Source organism: Ammospiza nelsoni, chromosome 35 (genome assembly GCF_027579445.1).
Source record: "Ammospiza nelsoni isolate bAmmNel1 chromosome 35, bAmmNel1.pri, whole genome shotgun sequence".
Lineage (NCBI taxonomy): Eukaryota > Metazoa > Chordata > Aves > Passeriformes > Passerellidae > Ammospiza > Ammospiza nelsoni.
The window spans coordinates 1924064-1947224 of NC_080667.1; the positions used below are offsets into that span (position 1 = coordinate 1924064).

General features: G+C 57.4%; 1 protein-coding gene across 1 annotated transcript; it reads right to left on the bottom strand.

Moving 5' to 3' along the window:
• Nucleotides 1–76: 76 nt before the first annotated feature.
• LOC132086082 (5-aminolevulinate synthase, erythroid-specific, mitochondrial-like) lies at nt 77–22103 on the bottom strand. Its single transcript, XM_059491546.1, has 11 exons — nt 22054–22103; nt 19081–19175; nt 15972–16118; nt 15476–15553; nt 12578–12785; nt 9577–9761; nt 7291–7470; nt 4958–5122; nt 3368–3636; nt 1561–1720; nt 77–493 (listed from the first exon to the last, which is right to left on the bottom strand). The coding sequence occupies exons 2-11, from the start codon at nt 19166–19168 to the stop codon at nt 339–341; spliced, it is 1635 nt and encodes a 544-aa protein (XP_059347529.1). The 5' UTR covers nt 19169–19175; nt 22054–22103; the 3' UTR covers nt 77–338.
• Between the last annotated feature and the right edge of the window lie 1058 nt (nt 22104–23161).

Consider the following 23161-nt stretch of genomic DNA (forward strand, 5'->3'; position numbering starts at 1 on the left):
ATTGGGGAGGAGGAATTTGGGGGGGAGGGGAATTGGGGACCCCCCTCCAGCCCCACAATAAAGAGACGGGAACAGCACCAGTCCCGTACCGGTTTATTGGCATTTGTACTGGGAACACTGGGAGAGAGGAAAACGGGAAAAATGGAGGGGAGGGAGGCAATGAGGGGACCCCATAAAAGAGAGATGGGGGCACCCCCCAGTCCCGAAAGGCGGTCATGCCTCAGCTGGGAGCACTGGGAGGGACCATGGCGAGCGCGGCGGTGGCTGCAGTGGTGGGGGGGGGTGGCTGCTGTTCCCGGCGGTTTTGGGGGGTCTTTGGCCATTTTTGGGTGGGGGTCTCAGGCGGTGGCGGGGATCTCGCCCTGCTGGAAGTGCTGCCGCTCCCAGGCGCTCATCAGCGAGAAGTGCAGGGGTCTCTGGCAGGAGGCGCACGAGGGGCCCAGGGGGGAGTCCCGGGGCAGCCCCAGCGCCCCCCAGCACTCGGACAGCTGGTCTGGGCGGGGGGGGACGGGACACGGTGAGAGGGGGGACCCACGAGGGACCCCCCCCCCCCTGTGAGCCCAGTGAACCCCTGAGGGAGCGGAGACCCGACCCCCCCCCAGTGACCCCCCCCGAGTGACCACTGGCGACCCTGAGTGACCGTTGACCCCCCTTGATTGACCTTCGAGTGACCAGTGAACCCCCACGAATGACCAATGACACCCCCCGTCCGACCAGCGATCCCCACCAAGTGACGAGTGACCCCCCCCCGAGTGACCCTCGAGTGACCGGGACAGGACCGGCTCGGTGTCACTCAGGGACCCCACCCTGTGACCCACCCCCCCAATGTCCCCCCCGCCCCCCCACCCCTCCAAAACCCCAACCCCCCCACCGCCGTGTCCCCCCAGTGCCCCCTCCATGTCCTGTTCCCCACCGTGTCCCCCCCATGTCCCCTCACCAGTTCCCGGTACCCCCCCCACCATGTCCCCGTGTCCCGCTCCCCCCAATTGTCCCAGTGCACCCCCAATTCCCGATGTCCCCCAGTAGCCCCCCCGTGCCCCCCCGGTTCCCCCCCCCCCGGTGTTTCGGTGCCCTCCCTGTCCTCGTTCCCCCCCCAGTTCCCTGTGCCCCCCCCCGTGTTCCCCCCATGTCCCCACGTTCCTGTATCCCCTTCATGTCCCGTGTCTCCCGGGTGTCCCGGTGCCCCCCTCTTGTCCCAGTGCCCCCCCCCCGGTGTCCCGTTCCCCCCTCCGTATCCTGGCGCCCGCCCCGTGCCCCCCCCGTTCTCGTTTCCCGTTCCCCCCCCCCCCCCACCAAGTTCCCGGTGCCCCCTCCGTGTCCCGGTATCCCTCCCATGTCCCGGTGCCACCCCCGTTCCCTTCCCCCCAGTGTCTCCGTGCCCCCCCTTTGTCCCGTTTCCATCTCCCCCATGTCCCCGTGCCCCCCCCGTGCCCCTCCCATGTCCCGTTTCCCCCTCTTCCCATGTGCCGGTGCCCCTCCCGGTCTCCTGTTTCCTCCCCGTATCCGTGTCCCCCCCGTGTCCCGGTTCCTCCCCCCATGTCCCCTTTGCCCCTCCCCCACCTGCCAGCCGCTCCATCATCTCGGGGCTGTGCTGGGGGGTGGGGGCGATGCGCAGCAGTTCCCCCCCCCGCGGCACCGTGGGCGGGTTGATGGCCTGCACGAACATCCCGCGCTCCAGCAGCGCCCGGCTCAGACGGGTGGCGGCCAGCGCGTCACCCACCTGCCCCAAAAACCCCAAAAATCAGCCCAAAATCAGCACAAAATCAGCCAGAAATTCACCCAGAATCAGCCCAAAATCATCCTGAAATAATCCCAAATCATCACCCCAAAATCAGCCAAAACCACCCCAAAATCCCCCTAAAATAACCCCCAAATCAGCCAAAATGACCCCAAAATCAGAAAAATAATCCCAAAATAATCACCTCAAAATCAGCCCAAAATCAGCAAAAATCACCCCCAAAATCACCCCAAAATCCCCCCAACCTCATCCCACCCCACAGGAACATTCCCCGCTCCAGCAGCTCCCGGCTCAGACGGGTCGTGGCCAGCGCATCACCCACCTGCCCAAAAATCAGCCATAATCGGCCCAAAATCACCAGAAAATAATTCCAAAATCATCACCCCAAAGTCAGCCAGAATCACCCCAAAATCACCCAAAAATCACCCTGGAATAATCACCCTAAAATCAGCCAAAATAACTCTAAAATAATAAAACCAAAATTAGCCAAAATCACCCTGAAATAACCCCCAAATAATCACCCCAAATAACCCTGAAATCAGCCAAAATAACCCTGAAATCACTCCCAAATCAGCCTAAAACAACCAGAATCAGCCCAGAATCACCCCAAAATCAACCAGAATCGCCCCAAAATCAGCTAGAATCAGCGCTCACGGGCACAGGCATGATGTGGTCGGGCATGGGCAGTGCAGGCACGCCCTCAGACTCCCTCAAATCCTCCTAAAATCCTTCCAAACCTGCCCCAGAGCCCCCCAAATCCCCCCCAGACTCCTCCCCCAAGCTCCAGAGCGCCCCCCGGTGGTGCCCTGCGCCATTGCACCCGCTCACCATAAAACCGCCCCAAAATCCCCCTGAAATCCCCCTGAAACTGCCCCAAAATCCCCCTAAAATCCCCCCAAATCCTCCAAAAACTCCCCCAAAACCCCATCTCCAGTCCCGCTCATGGGCATGGACACAATGTGGCTGGGCGCAGGCAGCGTGGGCACACCCCAAAACCCCCCCTCAAATCCCATCAACTCACCCCAAACCCCCCCAAACTCCCCCTAAACCACCCCAAATCTTCTAAATCTCCCCCAAAATCCCCATGGCACGGGCACGGGTACGATGTGGCTGGGCACGGGCAGCGCAAGCAGCCCCAAAATTCCCCCTCAACCCTCCCCAAAATCCCTGCAAAATCCCCCCAAATCCTCCCCAAACTGCTCCAATCCCCCCCAAATCCCCCCAAAATCCCACAAATCCCCCAAAACTCCCCCTAAACCCACCCAAATCCTCCCAAAATCCCCCCAGACTCCCCCACGCCCCCAAGCTCCAGAGCACCCCCTGGTGGTGCCCTGTGCCATTGCACCTGCTCACCATAAAGCCCCCCAAACTTCCTCTAAACCACCCGAAAATCCCTCTAAACGACCCCAAATCCCCCCAAAATCCATCCAAAACGCCCCAAAATCCCTGGGCACTCAGGGGCATGATGTGGCTTGGTTCGTGCAGCGCGGGCACCCCTCATAACTCCCCCTCAAACCCCCCAAAATCTGCTCAAATTTCCGCCAAATCCTCCCCAAATCACTCCAATCCTCACCAAATCCCCCCCAAAACCCCCCAAACCCCCTCCAAAATCCCCAAACGGGCACTCACAGGCACGGGCACGATGTGGCTGGGCGCGGGCAGCGCGGGCACGCCGCGGTCGCGCAGCAGCACCCGCAGGTGTTTGGCGTTGCGCTGGTGCGAGCGGCGCAGGGCGCCCCCCTCGGGGCCCCCCAAAACCCGCAGCGCCGCCAGCGCCCCCCCGACCACGGCCGGCGGCAGCGCCGTGGTGAAGATGAAGCCGGGGCCGAAGGAGCGCACGGCGTCCACCAGGGCGGCGCTGCCCGCGATGTACCCGCCGACGGCGCCCACCGCCTTCCCTGCCACAGCGGGGCGGGGGGACCCCAAAGTCAGCAGAGAAACCTCCAAAATCCCAAAGGAAACCCCCAGACGCTTATGGAGTCCCCCAAAACCCAAAGGAACCCCCCAGACCCTTACAGACCCCCCCGAACCCTGAAGGACCCCGCCCAGACCCCCCTGCCGCAGGGTACACCCGTGTGGGCCCTGCCCCCCCATTTTTGGGGTGTCTCCCCCACCCTACCGAGGGTCCCAGGTCCCACAGGGTCTCTCCCCCCTCATTTTTGGGATGGTCCCCCCCATTTCGGATTCCCCAGGTCCCACATGGTCCCCCCGCCCCCTCATTTTTGGGGTGCCCGCCCAGTACCAAGGGTTCCTCCCTCCCATTTTTGGGGTGCCCTCCGTACCGAGGGTCCACGTCACCCCCGGCTTCCTGTCCCCTCCTCATTTTCGGGGTTCCCTCCCCGTTATTGGGGTCCCCCCATGCCGAGGGTCCTTATCCCCATTTTTGGGGTCCCCCACCCCATTCTGCTGCCCCCCGGTACCGACGGTCCCGGACATCCCATTTTTAGGGTTCCTCCCCATTCACATGTTCCCCCGTACCGAGGGTCCCTCTCCCCCATTTTTGGAGTCCCTCTCCCCATTTTTGGGGTCCCCTCATACCGAGTGTCCCTCCCCCCCCATCTTCGGGGTGTCCCCCCCGTACCGAGGATCCCGGACATCCCAGGCCCCATTTCCCCTCCCCATTTTTGAGGGTCCCTCCCCCCATTTCGGTGCCTCCCCGCACCGAGGGTCTCTGACACCCTAGGCTCCCAGTCCCCATTTTTGGGGTGTTTCGACCCCCCATTTTTGGGGTCCCTCTCCCCCATTTTTGGGGTGTCCTCCCTCCATTTTCAGGGAGTCCCCTTCCCCATTTTCTGTGTCCCCTGTACTGAGGGTCCCTCCCCCATTTTCGGGGTCCCCCTCCCCATTTTTGCTCCCCCCTGTACCGAGGGGCCTGGACACCCCCAGGCTCCCTGTCTCCCCCATTTTTGGGATCCCCCTCCCCATTTCGGTGCCTCCCGTACTGAGGGTCCCTCTCCCCATTTTTGGAATTCACCTCCCCACTTTCGGTGTGCCCCCATAATGAGGGTCCCGGACACCCCAGGTTCCATTCCTCCCCGCCATTTTCGGGGTCCCTCCCCCGTCTCTGGGGTCTCCCCTCCCCGTACCGAGGGTCCCGGACACCCCTGTCCCCCATTTTCGGCGTCCCGCCCCCGTTTTTGGTGTCTCCCCATACCGAGGGTCCCTCCCCCCATTTTCGGGGTCTCCCTCCCCAGTTTTCGGGGTTCCCCCTGGCCGTACCGAGGGTCCCCGACACCACGTCCACCTTGGCGCTGACCCCGTCCCTCTCGGCGATGCCGCCGCCCCGTGCCCCGTAGAGCCCCACGGCGTGAACCTCGTCCACGAAGGTCAGCGCGCCGTGGGCGTGGGCGACGTCGCACAGCTCGGCCAGCGGCGCGATGGAGCCTGAGGGGGATTTGGGGGGATTTTGGGGGATTTGGGGGGGTTTTGGGGGGATTTGGGGGGGTTTTTGGGTGAGCGTGTGCAATGGCACAGGGCACCACTGGGGGCGCTCTGGAGCCCGGGAGAGTGTCGGGGAGTCTGGAGGGGAGTCTGGAGCGGTTCTGGGGGAATTTGGGGGATTTGGGGGGCATTTGGGGGGGATTTGGGGTGGTTTTTGGGTGAGCATGTGCAATGGCACAGGGCACCACTGGGGGGCGCTCTCAAACCTGGTGGCAGCATGGGGGAGTCTGGGGGGATTATGGGGGGATTTGGAGCAGTTTGGGGGGGGGATTTGGGGGGTTTAGGGAGGACTTCGGGGTAGTTTTGGGGGAATTTTAGGGGGATTTGGGGGCGGTTTGGAGTGAGTGGGTGCAATGGTGCAGGGCACCACTGGGGGGCGCTCTGGAGCCTGGGGGGGCATGGCGGAGTCTGAGGGGATTTGGGGGGTGTGGGGGGATTCGGGGGTTTGGGAGCATTTTGGGGGGATTTTGATGTGAGCAGGTGCAATGGCACAGGGCATCCCTGGGGGGCACTCTGGAGCCTGAGGGGGTGTGGGGGTTTTGGGGGGGTTTGGGGAGATTTTTGAGGGATTTGGAGCAGTTTTTAGGAAACTTGGGGGAGTTTGGGGAAAATTTGAGGTGATTTTAGGAGGATTTGGGGGAGTTTTCAGGGGATTTTGGGGCGATTTTTGTGTGAGCGGGTGCAATGGCACCGGACACCACTGATGGGCGCTCTGGAGACTGGGGGGGGAGCATGGGGGAGTCTTGGGGGATTTTGGGGGGATTTGGAGCAGTTTAGGGGGGACTTTGGGGTGGTTTTGGGGGAATTTTAGGGGGATTTGGGGTGATTGCGGGGGGGGATTTTGGGGCGGTTTGGGGTGAATGGGTGGAATGGTGCAGGGCACCACTTGGGGGCGCCCTGGAGCCTGGGGGGGACATGGCAGAGTCTGGGGCAGTTTGGGGAGATTTTGGGGGCATTTCAGGGGAATTTTGGGGGGTTTGGGAGCATTTTGGGGGGATTTTGATGTGAGCAGGTGCAATGCCACTGGGCACCACCAGGGGGGGCTCTCGAGCCTGGCGGCGGCATGCGGACATCTGGAGGGGATTTGGAGAACTTTGGACGGATTTGGGGGGATTTTGGGGGATCTTGAAGGATTTGAGGCGGATTTTTCAGGGATTTTGGGGGAATTTGGAGGGATTTTGGGGTGGTTTTAAGGGGATTGCAGAGGATTTGTGGGATTTTGGGGGGATTATAGGGAATTTGGAAGGATTTGGGGGGGTTTTGAGGTGGTTTTAGGGGGATTTTCAGGATTTGAGGGGCATTTGGGGTATTTTGGGGGTATTTTGGGGGGTTTGGGCCATTTTAGGGGGATTTTGAGGCAAGCGGGTGCAATGGCACCGGGCACCACCGGGGAGCGCTCTCGGTCCTGAGGCAGCATGGGGGATTGTGGGGTGGTTTGAGGCGGTTTTGGGGGGATTTTGGAGGGATTTGGGGCAATTTTGTGGGGATTTTGGGGTGAGCAGGTGAAATGGCACAGGGCACCACCAGGGGGCGCTCTCGAGCTCCGGGGAGTCTGGGGGGATTTGGGGGGCTTAAGGGGAAACTGAGGGGGTTTGCGGGAGATTTGGGGGGCGTTGGGAGCATTCTGGGGAATTTAAGGGAGAACTGGGAGGGCTGGGGAGGATTTAGGGTGGAACTGGTGAGAAGTGGGGGAATAATGGCGGATTTTGGGGGGATTTGGGGAGGAGATACAAGGAGATCCACGAGGGGATTTTGTGAGAACCTTGGGGCATTCGGGGGGGGTTTAAAAGGACTTGAGGGGATCTGGGGAGGATTTTGGGGTACACGAGGAGACTTGGGATGGATCGAGGGGGATTGTGGACATTTGAGGGGATTTGGGGGGGACCTTGGTAGGAACTGGGAGGGATTTGGGGGTGAACAGGGAGTTTTTGGGGGGGATCTCAGGGGGTTTTGGGGTATCCTGAGTGGTTTTGGGGTACCCTGGGAGGTTCTGGGGTGTCCCGGGGGGTTTTGGCACCTCCTGGATTTTTTGGGGTGTCCCGGGGTGGTTTTTGGGTTTCCCGGGAATTTTTGGGGTGCCTCGGGTGGTTTTTGGGGTTCCCCTCACTGACCATCCATGGAGTGGACAGACTCGAAGGCGACGATTTTGGGGACCCCAGGGGGGCTGCGCCCCAGCAGCTCGTCCAGGTGCTGGGGGTCGTTGTGGCGGAAGACGTGCTTGGGGGCGCCACTGCGCAGGATGCCCTGCACCATCGAGGCGTGGTTCCCCGCGTCCGAGAAGAAATGGCAGCCTGGGGGGTACCCCGACACACGTCAGTGCCCCAAAAATATCGTCCTGCCCATCAGCACCCCAAAAAACCCCAAAAACTCCACCCTGGAATTGCCTGGAACACTCAGCAACCCAAAAAACCCCAAAACCTGTCAGCGCCCCAGAAATATCACCCTGGCCATCCGCACCCCAAAAAAACCCCCCAAAACCACCCTGGAATTGCTCTGCCCCTCAGTACCCCTAAAAAACAAAAAAATCCATCAATGCCCCAAAAATCCCACCCTGGAATTGCCCAGAACACTCAGCACCCCAAAAAAACCCCAAGAAAACCTCCCCGAAATTGCCCTGCCCCTGAGCATCCCAAAAAACCCCAAAACCCCATCAGTGCCCAAAAAAACCCACCCCAAAATTGCCCTGCCCCTCAGTGCCCCAAAAAACCCCTCAGAGCCCCAAAAAACCCACCTGATTCATGGGAAACCCTAAAAACCAATCCCAAAACTATCCCGGAACCCTCAGCACCCCAAAAAACCCAGCCTGGAAATGCCTGGAATCCTCAGCACCCCAAAAACCCCTCTGCACCCCAAAAAGCCCACCCTAAAATCCCCATGCCCATCAACATTCCAAAAACCCCACCTGATTCATGGGAACCCCAAAAACCCCATCCCAAAATGCCCTGCAACCTGAGCACCCCAAAAAGTCACCCCAAACACCCCCAGAACCGTCAGCACCCAACCCCACCCCCCCCAAAATCCCTCAGCAGCCCAAAAATCCCCACCCCAAAATCCCTTGAAACCCTCAGCACACCAAAAAACCCCACCTGATTAATGGGAACCCCTAAAAAGCCACCCCAAAACTGACCCGTATCCATCAGCACCCCAAAACCCCTCCGTGCCCCTCAGCGCCCCAAAACCCCGTCCCAAGTCCCCCCAAAGCCATTCAGGATTTTGGGGGTAGGTTTTGGGGTTCCCCGCGGGTTTTGGGGTGTTCTGACGAGTTTTGGGGTGCCGGGGTGGGTTTTGGGGTTCTCCACGGGTTTCCCATGGCTTTTGGCGTGATGTGGCAGTTTTGGGGTTCCTCTTGGGTTTTGAGCTTCCCAGTGGATATTTGGGGTTTCCCAGCGGGTTTTGGGGTGCTCTGACGGGTTTTTGGGGTTCCCAAGAGGGTTTTTGAGGTTCTCACAACCAGAACCTCCCAACTTTTCACAACGGGGTTTTTTGGGGGTTTTTTTTGGGGTGGTTCCCACCCAATTCACAGATCCCGCTCGAGGTTCTTTTTGCTCTCTCCAGGTTTTGGGGTATCGTGGCAGATTTTGGGGTTCCGTCGTGGTTTTTGGGGTGCTCTGACGGAGTTTTTGGGGTTTCCAAGAGGGTTTTTGGGATTCTTACAAGAACCTCGCGACTTTTCACTCCCATCAGGGTGGGGATTTGGGGGGTTCCCACCCAACTCACGGATCCTGTTCAGGATTTTTTTGGCTCCCTGTGGATTTTGGGGTTCCCCATGAGTTTAGGGGTGCTCTGACAGGTTTTTTGGGGTTCTCAAGCAGTTTTTGAGTGCTCAGAACCAGAATCTCCCAGCTTTTCAGGACAGAGTTTTTTGGGGTTTTTTTGGGAGGCAGTTCCCACCCAATTCCCAAATCCTGTTCGGGATTTGTTTTGCTCCCCACGGTTTTGGGGGTGCCCTGGCGGTTTTTGGGGTTCCCAAGAGGGATTTTGGGGGTTCCCAAGAGGGATTTTAGGGTTCCCACGAGAATCCCAAGAGGTCCTCATGACAAGAACCTCAGGACTTTTCACTCCCATCAGGGCGGGGATTTTTGGGGCAGTTCCCACCCAATTCACGGATCCCGCCCCGTTGTTTTCGGGCTCCCCGCGGTTTTTGGGATGCCCTGGCGGTTTTTGGGGTTCCGTCGTGGTTTTTGGGGTGCTCTGACGGATTTTTGGGGCTTCCCAAGAGGGTTTTTGGGGTTCTGACAACCAGAACCTCGCGACTTTTCACTCCCATCAGGGCGGGGATTTTTGGGGCGGTTCCCACCCAATTCACGGATCCCGCTCCCTCTTTTTCAGGCTCCCTGTGGGTTTTGGGGTACCGTGTCGGTTTTTGGGGTACCGCGGCAGTTTTGGGGTGCGGGTACCTGGCAGCAGCCGCGCCAGCGTGGCCAGCGCGGTGTCGTTGGCAGCGAAGCAGGACGAGAAGAGGCAGGCGCGGGGCTGGCGGTGCAGCCGGGCCAGGGCGCGCTCCAGGGCCCCGTGCAGCGGAGCCGTGCCCGCGATGTTCCGGGTGCCGCCCGCGCCCAGCCCGTGGGCAACCAGGGCAGCTCTGGAACGGGAATTTGGGGTGTTGGGAGGAGATTTCGGGGGGTTTGGGGGAGATTTGGGGGTGGTTTGAGGGGATTTGGGTGCCCCGTGCAGCGGAGCCGTGCCCGCGATGTTCCGGGTGCCGCCCGCGCCCAGCCCGTGGGCAACGAGCGCAGCCCTGGAACGGGAATTTGGGGGATTTGAGGGGGGTTTGGAAAGGATTTCGGGGGGTTTGGGGGAGATTTTGGGATGTTTGGAGGAGATTTGAGGGGGTTTTGGAAAGATTTTGAGGACTTTGGGGGAGATTTGTGGGAGATTTGGGGGCGGTTTAGGGGGCTTGGAAGGGATTTGAGGAGGATTTGGGAAGGATTTCGGAGGCTGGAAGGGGATTTGGGAAGGATTTCGGGGGTTTGGAAAGGATTTCTGGGGTTTGGGGGAGATTTGGAGGATTTGGGGAAGATTTCGGGGGTTTTGAAGGGGATTTTTGGGAGATTTGGGACGGTTTGGGGGGGGGTCTGATGGAGATTTGGGTGGGATTTGAGGGGGTTTGGATGGATTTGAGGGGGATTTTGGAAGGATTTTGAAGGGTTGAAAGGGATTTGGGAGGGATTTGGGGCAGTTTGGGGAGGATTTTGGGGTGTTTGAGGGCATTTGGGTGCCCCGTGCAGCGGAGCCGTGCCCGCGATGTTCCGGGTGCCCCCCGTGCCCAGCCCGCGGGCAACCAGGGCAGCTCTGGAACGGGAATTTGGGGGGTTGGGGGCGCTTGGAAAAACTTTCGGGGGGGTTGGAGGTTTGGGAAGGATTTCTGGGCGTTTGGGGTGGTTTGAAGGGGATTTCGATGGATTTGAGGGGGATTTGAGAAGGATTTCGGAGGGTTGAATGGGATTTGGGAAGGATTTCGGGGGATTTGAGGGGGTTTTGGGGGGATATGGGAAAGATTTGCGGTTTGTTTGAGGGGGTTTGGATGGATTTGGGAAATATTTTGGGGGGTTGAAGGGGATTTGGGAAGGAATTCGGGGGCTTGGGAAAGATTTCGGGGCGTTTGGGGAGATTTGGGGGAGTTTGAGGGGGTTTGGGGGGAATATGGGAAAGATTTTGGGGGTGTTTCAGGGAGTTTGGATGGATTTGAGGGGGGTTTTGGAAGGACTTCGGTGGCTTGAAGGGGATTTGGGGAGGATTTAGGGGGGTTGGGGAAGATGTGGGAAGGATTTCGGGGGGCTGAAGGGGATTTGGGGATGTTTGGGGGGACTTGGAGGGGATTTGGGGAGGATTTGGGGGGTTTGGGGGAGGTTTGAGAGGTTTTGGAGGAGATTTAGGGGGAATTTGGGGGGAATCTCGAGGGTTGAGGGGGATTTGGGAAAGATTTTTGGGGGGATTGAAGGGAATTTGGGGGAGTTGAGGGGAACTTGGAAGGTTTGGGGGAGGATTTGGGGGAATTTGGGGAGTTTGAGGGCATTTTAGCTGGGGTTGAGGAGGTTTGGCAGGGGTTGCAGGGGAAGATTTGGGGGGTTTGAGGGGAGATTTGGGGTTTGGGGAGGGATTACGGGAAATTGAAGGGAATTGAAAGGAATTTCAGGGAAATTTCAGGGGATATTTTAGGGGACATTTCAGAGGATTTGGGGACTATTTATGGGCTATTTAAGGGATATTTAAAGGGATTTGGGGGCTATTTCAGGAAATTTCAAGAGATGTTTAAGGGAATTTCATGGGATTTTGGGAAATTTAAGGGAATTTCAAGAGATATTTCAGGGAATTTCAGAGAATTTCAGGGAATATTTCAGAGGATTTTGGTGCTATTTCAGGGGATATTTCAGGGGATATTTCAGGGGATATTTCAGGGAATTTCGGGGGATATGTCAGGGAATTTCAGGAGATATTTAAGGAAATTTCAGAGAACATTTCAGGGATATTTAAGGGGATTTGGGGGCTGTTTCAGGAAATTTCAAGAGCTGTTTAAAGGAATTTTAGGGGATATTTAAGGAAATTTAAGGGAAATTTCAGGGATTTTCAGGAGATATTTCAGGGAATATTTAAGGAAATTTCAGGAAATATTTAAGGGAATTTCAGAGGATTTCAGGAGATATTTAAGGGAATATCAGGAGATATTTAAGAGAATTTCAGAGAGATATTTCAGGGGATTTCAGGAAATATTTAGGGGAGTTTCAGACAATTCCAGGGAATTTCCGGGAATATTTCAGACAATTTCAGGGGATATTTCAGGGGATTTTGGGGCTATTTCAGGGGCTATTTCAGGGAGTTTCAGTAAATATTTAAGGGAATTTCAGGGAATTTCAGGAGATATTTAAGGGAATATTTAAGGACATTTCAGGGGATATTTCAGGGGATTTTGGAGCTATTTCAGGAAATTTCAAGAGATGTTTAAGGGAATTTCAGGAGATATTTACGGAAATTTAAGGGAAATTTCAGGGAATTTCAGGAGATATTTCAGGAAATATTTAAGGGAATATCAGGAGATATTTAAGGGAATTTCCGGGGATATTTCAGAGAATTTCAGGGGATATTTCAGGGGATTTTGGGGCTATTTCAGGTGGTATTTCAGGGAATACTTAGGAGAATTTCAGGGAAATTTCAGGGAATATTTAAGGGAATTTCAGGAATTTCAGGGAATTTCAGGGTATATTTCCGGGATTTTGGGGATATTTCAGGGAATTTCAGGAGATATTTCAGGGATATTTAAGGGAATTTCAGGGGATTTTGGTGCTATTTCAGGGATATTTCAGGGGATTTAAGGGAATTTCGGGGGATTTCAGGGGATATATCAGGGAATCCCATGGAATCTCAGGGCATTTGGGGGTGTCTCGGTTCGGGGGTGCCCACCTGGCGGCGCGCAGCACCTCGGGGTGCCGGCTCATGCCCAGGTAATCGTTGGAGCACCAGAGCTGCACCAGGCGGGGGGGGGTCCCCAGGAGGGCGTTCGGGGGGTCCCGGGCCCTCCGCGCCAGCGCCGTGAACTCGCGGTACGTGTGGGAGCGGCGCAGCCCCGCCAGGCGCGCCCCGAGCAGCGCCTCGTACGGGAACGCGTCCTCTGGGGGGAGATACGGGGTCAGGGGAGCCCCAAAAATAACCCCCAACCCAAATCTGCACCCCAAAAAACCCCGAACCCGAAAGTGCATCCCAAACCCTACAGAGACCCCAAAATTGCCTCGTACGGGAACGCGTCCTCTGGGGGGGCAAAAAGGGTCAGGGGGAGCCCCAAAACCGGCCTGAGTCTGAAACTGCACCCCAAAGAAACCCCGAGTCCAAAACCCTACAGAGACCCCGAAACTGCACCCCAAAATGTGCATCCCAAAACCCTACAGAGATCCCAAAATTGTGACCCAAAAACCCTGCTGAGACCCCAAAACCGCACCTAAAAATGTGCACCCAAAACCCGCCCGAGACCCCAAAACTGCACCCCAAAACTGCGACCCCGAAACCCCGCAGAGCCTTTGAGCAGCGCCTCGTACGGGAACGCGTCCTCTGGGGGGGAGATATGGGGTCAGGGGGAACCCCAAAAATAACCCCGAGCCCGAAAGTGCACCCCAAAACCCTACAGAGACCCCAAAATCCGACACAGACCCCGAGCAGCGCCTCGTACGGGAACGCGTCCTCTGGGGGGAGATACGGGGTCAGGGGAGCCCCAAAAATAACCCCCAACCCAAATCTGCACCCCAAAAAACCCCGAGTCTGAAAGTGCACCCCAAACACTACAGAGACCCCAAATCTGCACCCCAAACCCTACGGAGCCCCCGAGCAGTGCCTCGTACGGGAACGCGTCCTCTGGGGGGGCAAAAAGGGTCAGGGGGAGCCCCAAAACCGGCCTGAGTCTGAAACTGCACCCCAAAGAAACCCCGAGTCCAAAACCCTACAGAGATCCTGAAACTGCACCCCAAAATGTGCATCCCAAAACCCTACAGAGATCCCAAAATTGTGACCCAAAAACCCTGCTGAGACCCCAAAACTGTACCTCAAAAGTGCACCCCAAAAATGCACCCCAAAACTCTACAGAGACCCCTAAACTGCACCCCAAAATGTGCATCCCAAAATCCACCTGATATCCCAAAACTGAGACCCAAAAACCCTCCTGAGACCCCAAAAACCACACCCCAAAACCCTACAGAGACTGCAAAACTGAACCCCAAAAGAGCCCCAAGCCCAAAACAGCCCCGACCCCAAAAGTGCACCCCAAAAAAACCCCGAACCCAAAATTGCACCCCAAAACCCTCCTGAGACCCAAAAACCGCAGCCAAAACCCCTCCCAAGACTCCAAAACTGCACCCCAAAACTGGACCCTAAAACTCTACAGAGACCCCAAAACTGTACCCCGAAGTGAACCCTAAAACTGCATCCCAAAAACGTACAGGGACCCCAAAACCGCACCCCAAAAATGCTCCAGAGACCCCAAAACTGCATCCCCACCCCAAAAGTGCATCTGAAATGTGCACCCCAAAACCCACCCAAGACCCCAAAACCGCACCCCAAAACTGTACAGACATCCCAACCCCCCCATGACCCGAAAACCACACCCCAAAACCCTCCAGAGACCCAAAAACTGCACCCCAAAACCGCACCCCCCGAAAACCCCCGAGCCCAAAAGTGCACCCCAGAACTGCACCCCAAAACCCTACAGAGACCCCCAAATCTGCACCCCAAAATCTGCACCCCAAAACCCTCCCGACCCTAAAACCGCACCCCACAAAAATCTCCCGACCCCAAAAATGCACCCCAAAACTCTCCCGAACCCCCCAAAATTCATCATCACCCCAAAAACTGCCTGGTAGAGAAGGCGTCCTCTGGGGGGGGAGGGGAAGGTCAGGGGGGCCCCCAAAACATCCCCGACCCCCCCCCTGCACCCCAAAATCCCCCATTGCACCCCAAAAGCACCATGGGGGGAAGGGTCTTGTTTGGGGGGACCCCAAAATCCCCAAAGCCCCCCCGAGGCCTCTCGTACTCCAAAGACTCTGATTGCACCCCCAAATCCCCAAAATCCCCCCAAATCGCCCCAGAAACCCCCAAATTCCTCCCAAAGCCTCCCCAAACCCCCCCAAACCCAGACGCCCCAAAATCGCCTCGGATCCCCCAAAATCTACTCGGAGCCCCCCCAGATCCCCTCAAATATCCTCCCACACCCCAAATCCCTCCGAACCCCAAATCCCCCAAAATTCTCAGCCGCAGTCGCCCCAAATCTCCCCCAATTGCCCAAAAATCCCCAAAAAATGCCCCCAAAAATGCCCCAAAATCCCCGACAAACCCCCCCGAACCCCAAATCCCCCCAAACCCCTCAAAATCCCCCCAGATCCCCCAAGTTCCCCCCGGAGTCCCCCCATGAATCCCCCAAAAGTTCCCCCGAACCCCAAATCCCCCAAAATCCCCCCAGAGCCCCCCAAATCCCCCCAAAAATGCCCCATAACCCCCCCCCAAACTCCTCTGAACCCCAAATCCCCCCAAAATCTCCCCGGATGCCCCCAAACCCCCTCGAACCCCCCCAAATCCCCCGAACCCCAAATTCCCCAAAATTCTTCCTCGATCCCCCAAATCTCCCCCAGTTGCCCCCAAATACCCAAAAAATGCCCCCAAAAATCCCCCCAAACTCCCCTGAACCCCCCAAAATCCTCAAAATTCCCCCAAATCCCCCAAAATCCGCCCAGAGCCCCCCCAAACTCCCAAAAATCCCCCCCGAACCCCAAAGATCCCCCAAAACCCCCCCAAAATCCCCCAAAACCCCCCAGTCCTCACCGGGCAGATTCTCCTCCGGCCGCCGCTCGGGGGCGTCCTCGGGGGGGTCCCCAAATTCCAGCAGCCAATCCAGGGCCTCTGGGGGGGTCAAAGGTCTTTGAGGGGGGGTCCCCAAAATTCTCACGTGACCCGGGGGGGGTTCCCAATTGATGACGTCACTCGGGGGGGTCCCCAAAGTGATCAAATCCCCCGGGGGGGGGTGTCCCCAAATTGATGACGTCACTCAGGGGGGGTCCCCAAAATCCTCACCTGTCCAAGGGGGGGTCCCCAAAATGTTCACCTGCCTCAAGGGGGGGTCCCCAAAGTGATCGCACCCCCCGAGGGGGGGGGGGGGGTCCCCAAATCCTCAGCTGTCCCTGAGGGGGGTCCCCAAAGTGATCAAATCCCCCCAAAACTCCTCAAAAAAAGCCAAAATTACCCCCCCCAAACCCCCCAACCCGCCCCGGGGGGGTCCCCACATTGCTGACGTCACTCGGGGGGGGTCCCCCATCCTCACCTGCCTCCTCGGGGGGGGTCCCCGCGGCCCGGGGGGGGGTCACGTCCTCCTGCAGCTCCGGCGCCGCGCGCTGCACAAAGGGGGGCCCCTCCCCCCCCCGCGCCCCCAGCGCCATGAAGGGACACGGGGACCCCTCGGGGGGGGCGCCTGGGGGGGCACGGGGCGGTCAGGGGGGGGCACGGGGGGTGCGGAGACCCCAAATACCCAAAAAACCCCAAAAAACCCCCAAAAAACCGCGGGATTCCCTCAGCACCCGAAATTCGGCCAAAAAAAACCCCAAATCACCCCAAAAGTGCTGCAAATTTACCAAATTTACCCAATTTGCCAAATTTACCCAATTTGCCAAAGTTATGCCCCAAAAAATCCCGAAATTACCCCGAAATTGCTCAAAAAAATCCCAAATTACCCCCCCCAAAAAAACAAAGTCACCCCCAAAACTCCCAAAACAACCCCGAAACTCCTCTATAACCCAAAATCACCCCATAAAAACCCTAAAATCACCCCCAAAACTCCCAAAATGACCCCGAAACACCATGAAACTTCTCAAAACCCCAGAATCACCCCCAAAAAATCCCCAACCAACCGAAAATTGTTAAAAATCCTCAAAATCACCCCAAAAACTCCCCAAACCCCCAAAATCACAGCAAAAAAAAGCCCAAATACCCCCAAACTCCTCCGAACTCCCCCAAATACCCCAAAACTCCTCCAACCCCATCAAAACTTCCCTAGAACTCATCCCAAAACCCCAAAACCCCAAAAATTCCTCAAAATCCCCCAAAACTCCTCCAAAGCTCCCCTCCCCCCACCCTAAAACCTCCCCCCAGCCCTAAACCCCCCAAAACCCCCCAAAACTCCTCCCAACCACCCCAAAACCCCTCCCAGCCCCCATGGTCACCCCAAAACTCCTCCCCACCCACCCCAAACACCCCAAAATCCCCAAAACTCCCCCAATCCCCCCCAAACCCTTCCAAACCCCCAAAACCACCAAGGGGGGTTCAGGGGGAGTCAGGGGGGTTACCCCAGTTTGGGGTCGGGGTTCCCATTTTGGGGTCAGGGGGTTCCCCCCAGTTTGGGTTCCCCATTTTGGGGTCGGGGTTCCCCGTTATGGGGTCGGGGTCCCCAGTTTGGGTTCCCCATTTTGGGGTCAGGGTGCTCAATTTAGGGTCAGGGGGTTCCCCCCCATTTGTGTTCCCCATTTTGGGGTCAGGGTTCCCTGTTATGGGGTCGAGGCTTCTCCCCAGTTTGGGACCAGGGGGTTCCCCCCAGTTTGGGGTTGGGGTTCCCAATTTGGGGTCAGGGGGTTCCCCCAGTTTGGGTTCCCCATTTTGGGGTCAGGGTTCCCCATTTGGGCTGCTCCCACTTTGGGGTCAGGGGGTTCCCTCCCGTTTGGGTTCCCCCAGTTTGGGATCAGGGGGTTCCCCCAATTTGGATCCACAGTTTGGGGTCGGGGTCCCCATTTTGGGGTCGGGGTTCCCAATTTAGGGTCGAGGTCCCCAGTTTGGGGTTCCCTCATTTTGGGGTCATGGTCCCCATTTTGGGGTCAGGGGTTCCCCCCATTTGAGTTCCCCAAATTTGGGGTTGGGGGTTCCCGATATAGGGTCAGGGGGTTCCCCATTTTGGGGTCGGGGCTCCCCATTATGGTGTTGGGGTCCCCATTTTGGGATCGGGGTTTCCCCTCATTTGTGTTCCTCATTTTGGGGTCGGGGTCCCCAGTTTGGGATTCCCCCATTTGAGTTCCCCAAATTTGGGGTTGAGGGTTCCCAATATAGGGTCAGGGTTCCTTGTTATGAGGTCGAGAGTTTCCCCATTTGGGTTCCCCCCAGTTTGGGGTCGGGGTCCCCAATATGGGGTCCCCAATTTGGGGTCGAGGTTCCCAGTTTAGGGTCAGGGGTTCCCCCCTTTGTGTTTCCCATTTTGGGGTCAGGGCTCCCTGTTAAGGGGTCGAGGCTTCCCCCCAGTTTGGGGTCAAGGTTCCTCCATTTGAGTTCCTCAAATTTGGGTTCGGGGTTCCCCCAATTTGGGGTCAGGGGGTTCCCCCAATTTGAGGACAGGGAGGTTCCTCCAGTTTGGGTTCCCCAAATTTGGGGTCGGGTTCCCATTTTGGGGTCAGGGGGTTCCCCGCAGTTTGGGTTCCCCATTTTGGGGTCAGGGTTCCCCATTTGAGGCCTCCTCCCAATTTGGGGTCGGGGTCCCCAATTTGAGGTCAGGGGGTTCCCTCCCATTTGGGTTCCCCAGTTTGGGATCAGGGGGTTCCCCCAATTTGGGTCCACAGTTTGGGGTCGGGGCCCCCCATTTCGGGTCGGGTTCCCCATTTTGGGATCAGGGTTTCCCCTCATTTGTGTTCCCCATTTTGGGCTCGGGGTCCCCCAATTTGTGGTTGGGGGTTCCCGATATAGGGTCAGGGTTCCTCGTTACGGGGTCGAGGTTCCCCCAGTTGAGTTCCCCAAATTTGGGGTCGGGGTTCCCCCATTTTGGGGTCAGGGGCTTCTCCCCATTTGTGTTCCCCATTTTGGGGTCGGGGTTCCCAATTTGGGGCCAGGGAATTCCCCCAGTTTGGAGTCTGGGGGTTCCCCCATTTGGAGTCTGGGGGTTCCCCCCAATTTGGGTTCCCTCAGTTTGGGGTCGGGTTCCCCACTTTGGGGTCTCCCCCAGTTTGGGGTCCCCCAATTTTGGAGTCTCCCTCATTTTGGGGTCTCCCCATTTTGGGGTCATGTTCCCATTTTGAGGTCCCCCATTTTGGGATCGGGGTCCCCCAATTTGGGGGTCAGGGGGGTTCCCCATTTTGGGGTCTCCCCCATTTTGGGGTCTCCCCCATTTTGGGGCCAGAGTTCTCCATTTTGGTATTCCCCATTTTGGGGTCTCTCCCATTTTTGGGGTTGCCCATTTTGGTGTCGCCCCGTTTTGGTGTCCCCCCGTTTTGGGGTTCCGAATTTTCATGTCCCCCCCATTTTGGGGTCTCCCCAATTTCGATGTCCCCCCATTTTTGGTCCCCCCATTTTTGGTCCCCCCATTTTGGTGTCCCCCCCATTTCGGGGTCCCCGTTTAGGTGTCCCCCCCATTTCGGGATCCCCCGTTTTGGGGTCCCCGTTTTGGGGTCCCGTTCCGGTACCGGTTTGGGGCCGGGCCGGGGCCGTGCTCATCGCCCGCAGCAGCCGCGGGTTCCGGGCCAGGACGGGGCAGCGCAGCAGGGCGGCCATGGGGGTGCTGGGGGGGCAAAGAATCGGGGGGTCAGGGGGGGTCCGGCACCCCAAAAACCCCAAAATCCCCCCCCAAAAAACCCCAAATCCATCCGGTGCTTCTCAGTCCTGAAACGGCCCCAAAATCCACCAAAACCCACTTAAATCCCCCCCAAATCCGCTCAAAATCTACTCAAATCCCCCCAAAATCTCCTCAAATTGCTGAGAGGGAATAAAAAGGGGGGGTCGCGGGGGGTTCTGCACCCCAAAAAACCCCAAATCCCCCCAAAATGCCCCAAATCGAGCAGGTGTTTCTCGTTCCTGAAATGGCCCCAAAATCCTCTCAAATCCTCCCAAACCCCACCAAAATTCCCCCAAAACCCCACAAATCGATGAGAGGGGACAGAAAAGGGGCGTCGGGGGGGTTTGGCACCCCAAAAACCCCAAAACCCCCCGAAAAATCCCCCAAATCCATCTCGTTCTTCTTATCCCTCAAACAGTCCCAAAATTCCCCCAAATCCTCTTAAAATCCCACAAAATCCCTCAAAATCCACTCAAATCCCCCCAAAACCCCATAAATCGTTGAGATGGGATAAAAAGGGGGGGGGGGTCAGAGGGGTCCTGCACCCCAAAAACCCCAAAACTCCCCCCAAATTCCCCTGGTTCTTCCCCTCCACCAGAAAAGCCCCAAAATCCCCCAAAATTCCCCCAAATCGCCTCAAATCGCAGAGAGGGGATAGAAAAGGGGCAGTCGGGGGTCCTGCACCCCAAACCCCACCAGGACCCCCCGAAACCCCCCCGGGACCCCAAAACGACAGCGGGGGAGGGGACGAGAAAAGGGGACCCCAAATTTCCCCCTCCCCCCCGCCCTGAGCCCCTTTTTGGGGCGGATTTGGGGTCCCTCAGGGGGTGGGGGGGGATTTTTGGGGACCCCCACCCCCAAATCTGCCCCTCCCCCTCCACCCAGCCCCACCCAGGCCCCTCCCCCACCCCATTTTTGGGGTTTTTGGGGTTTTTTTGGGGGGTGGGTGTGGCCCCTCCCCCACCCCCCTTATCAGCCCCCCACACCTGGAGCGCGCCGGGTCACGTGACCGGGGGGAGGGAATTTGGGCTGTCCCACCCAAAACCCCTAAAAACCTCCAAAAAAGCTAAAAAACCCAAATCCCCCAAATCCCCCAAATCGCCAAACCCCCCCAAACCCCAAAACAAAACAAAAAAATCCCAAACATCCCCCCCAAAACCGCAAAAAAACCCCAAATCCCAAAAAACCCCAAAAACCTCCAAACATCTCAAAACCCAAAATCCCCAAAAATCCCAAAGTCCCCCCAAAAACCCAAAAAATCCAAATCACCCAAAAATCCTAAATTCCCCAAAACCCCCACAAACCCCAAAACTTCCCAAAACCCAAAAACAAAACAAAAGAATCCCAAAACCTGGAAAAACTCCATAAAAGCCCCCAAAACCCCAAAAAACCCCAAATCCCCCCAAAAAAACACCCAAAAACCCAAAGTCTGCCAAAACCCCCAAAAGCCTAAAACTCCCCAAAACCCCAAACCCCCACAAAACCCAAAAACTCCCGAAATCCCAAAACCCAGAAATCCCCAAAACCTCAAAATACCAAACCCCCCCAAAAAACCCCAAAAACAAAAAAAAAAAACAAAAACCCCAAATCGCCAAAACCCCCCAAAGCCCAAAAACCCACCCCCCCCAAAACCCCAAACCCTGCAAAATTCCAACCCCCCTAAAAAATCCCAAAAAGCCCCAAAAATCCCAAATTCCCCAAAACCCAAAACCCTCAAACTCCCCAAAACCCCAAAACTAAAAAGAAATCCCCCCAAAACCCCAAAACTCCATAAAACCGCCCAACCCCCCCCAAAAACCTCAAATCCGCCAAAACCCCCAACCCCCCCCAAAACCCCCCCAAAACCCCCCAAAATCCCCAAACCCAAAAACTCCCCCAAAAATCCCCAAAACCCCAAACCCACAAAACCTGAAAAACCCAAAAACCCAAAAAAGCCCCCCAAAAACCCCAAAACCCCAAAACCCCAAAACCCCCAACCCTTCCCCAAAACGGGATCCCGAAGGCACTTTGGGGTCCCCGGGCGGATTTTGGGGTGCAGGACCCCCCCCAATGTCCCTTTTCTTGTCCCCTGAGCGATTTTGGGGAGAGTTTTGGGGGTTTTGGGGATTTTGGGGGGTCCGAGGGGGATTTGGGGGGGCCTGGGACCCCCAAATTCTTGGGGGATCTCAAGGCGGGGTCCGGGATTCCCACAGACCCCCCCAGCCCCCCAAAATCACCCCAAAATCCTCCATAATCCCCCAATATCTCCCAATCCACCAAAATTCCCCCAAATCCCCCCAAAACCACCATCGAAAATCCCCAAAAATCCCCTCAAAACCCCACAAAATCATCCAAAACTCCCAAATCCTCCTAAAATGCCCCTAAATGTCCCCAAAATTCCCCCAAATCCCCCCAAAATCCGCCCAAAATCACCCAAACCCTCTAAATCCCCCTACAATGCCCCTAAATCTCTCCAAAATACCCTAAAACCCCCCAAATCCCTCCAAAATCCCACAAAATCCCCTAAAAGCCTCTGCCAAAAATCCCCCCAAAACTCCCCAAAATCTCCAAATCTCCCCAAATTCCCCCAAAATCCCCCCAAATACCCCAAAACTCCCCAAAATCTCCCCACAATCCCCCGAATCCCCCCAAAATCTCCCAAAACCACCGCCAAAAATCTCCTCAAAACATCCCCAAACCCTTCAAAATCCCTCCAAGACCCCCCACAATCCCCACAAAATCGCCCCAAAATCGCCCCAAAATCTCCTAAATCCCCGAAAATCGCCCAAAAATCCCCCCAATCCCCTAAATTCCCTCAAAATCCCCCAAATCCCCCGTTCCCCACCTGTTGTCCCGCACTGAGGACGAACACCGAGCACTGGGGCCCCCCCAAAAACCCCGATAAACCCCGGGGGGCGGGGCTTGGACAGAGGAGGCCACGCCCACGCCCACGCCCACCTGAGCAAACCGGCCCCGAACCCCCAAAAATGCCCGGAACGGCCCCAAAATCCCCCAAATCCTCAAACCCTCCTGGTCGCACCGGGCACCCCAAAAAACCCCGAGCTCCCAAAGCCCCCCAAAACCTCTGAGCCCCCCAAAACCCCCCGAGCCCCTGAACCCCCTGAACCCCCAAACCCCGAACCCACACAGTCCCCAAAAGCCCCAAACCCCAGAAACCCCCGAACCACTGAATTCCCCGAACCTTCCCCACCTCAGAGCCCCCAGACGCCCCCAACCCCCAAACCCCCCCGAACCCCACAATCCCCGAGCTCCCAAACCCCCCGAGCCCCTCAAATCCCGAACCCCCAAACTCCCGAGCCCCCCTTTCAGAGCCCTCTAAAACCCCGAACCCCGAAACCCCCAAACCCCAAACTGCCCCGAATCCCCCAAAAGCCCCGAACCCCCTAACCCCGAGCCCCCAAACCCCCAAACCCCGAACCCCTAAACCACGAACACCCCCCGAACCCCTGAGCCCCCGGTTTTAGAGCCCCCCAAAACTCGAGCCCCCAAACCTCAATCTCCAAACCCCAAACTTCCCCGAACCCCCAAACCTCAATCTCCCGAACCCCAAACTTCCCCGAACCCCCAAACCTCAATCTCCAAACCCCAAACTTCCCCGAACCCCCAAACCTCAAATCTCCCGAACCCCAAACTTCCCCGAACCCCCAAACCTCAATCTCCCGAACCCCAAAGCCCCGAACCCCCCGAACCCCCCAACCCCCGCCCCCCCTCAGAGCCCCCGATCCCCCCAGCTCTGACCGAGGGGCGTGGCCAGCGCGGTGGGCGTGGCCAGAGCTGCTGGGGGCGGGGCTTGGAGGTTACAAAAGCCCGGCCCGATGGGGGCGTGGCCTCGTGTGAATGGGCGGGGCTTACCTCTCCGTCTACCTGAAAGGGGCGGGGCCTCCCGCAGGTGAGGGCGTGGCCAGCGCGAAGGGGCGTGGCCAAGGCCCGCC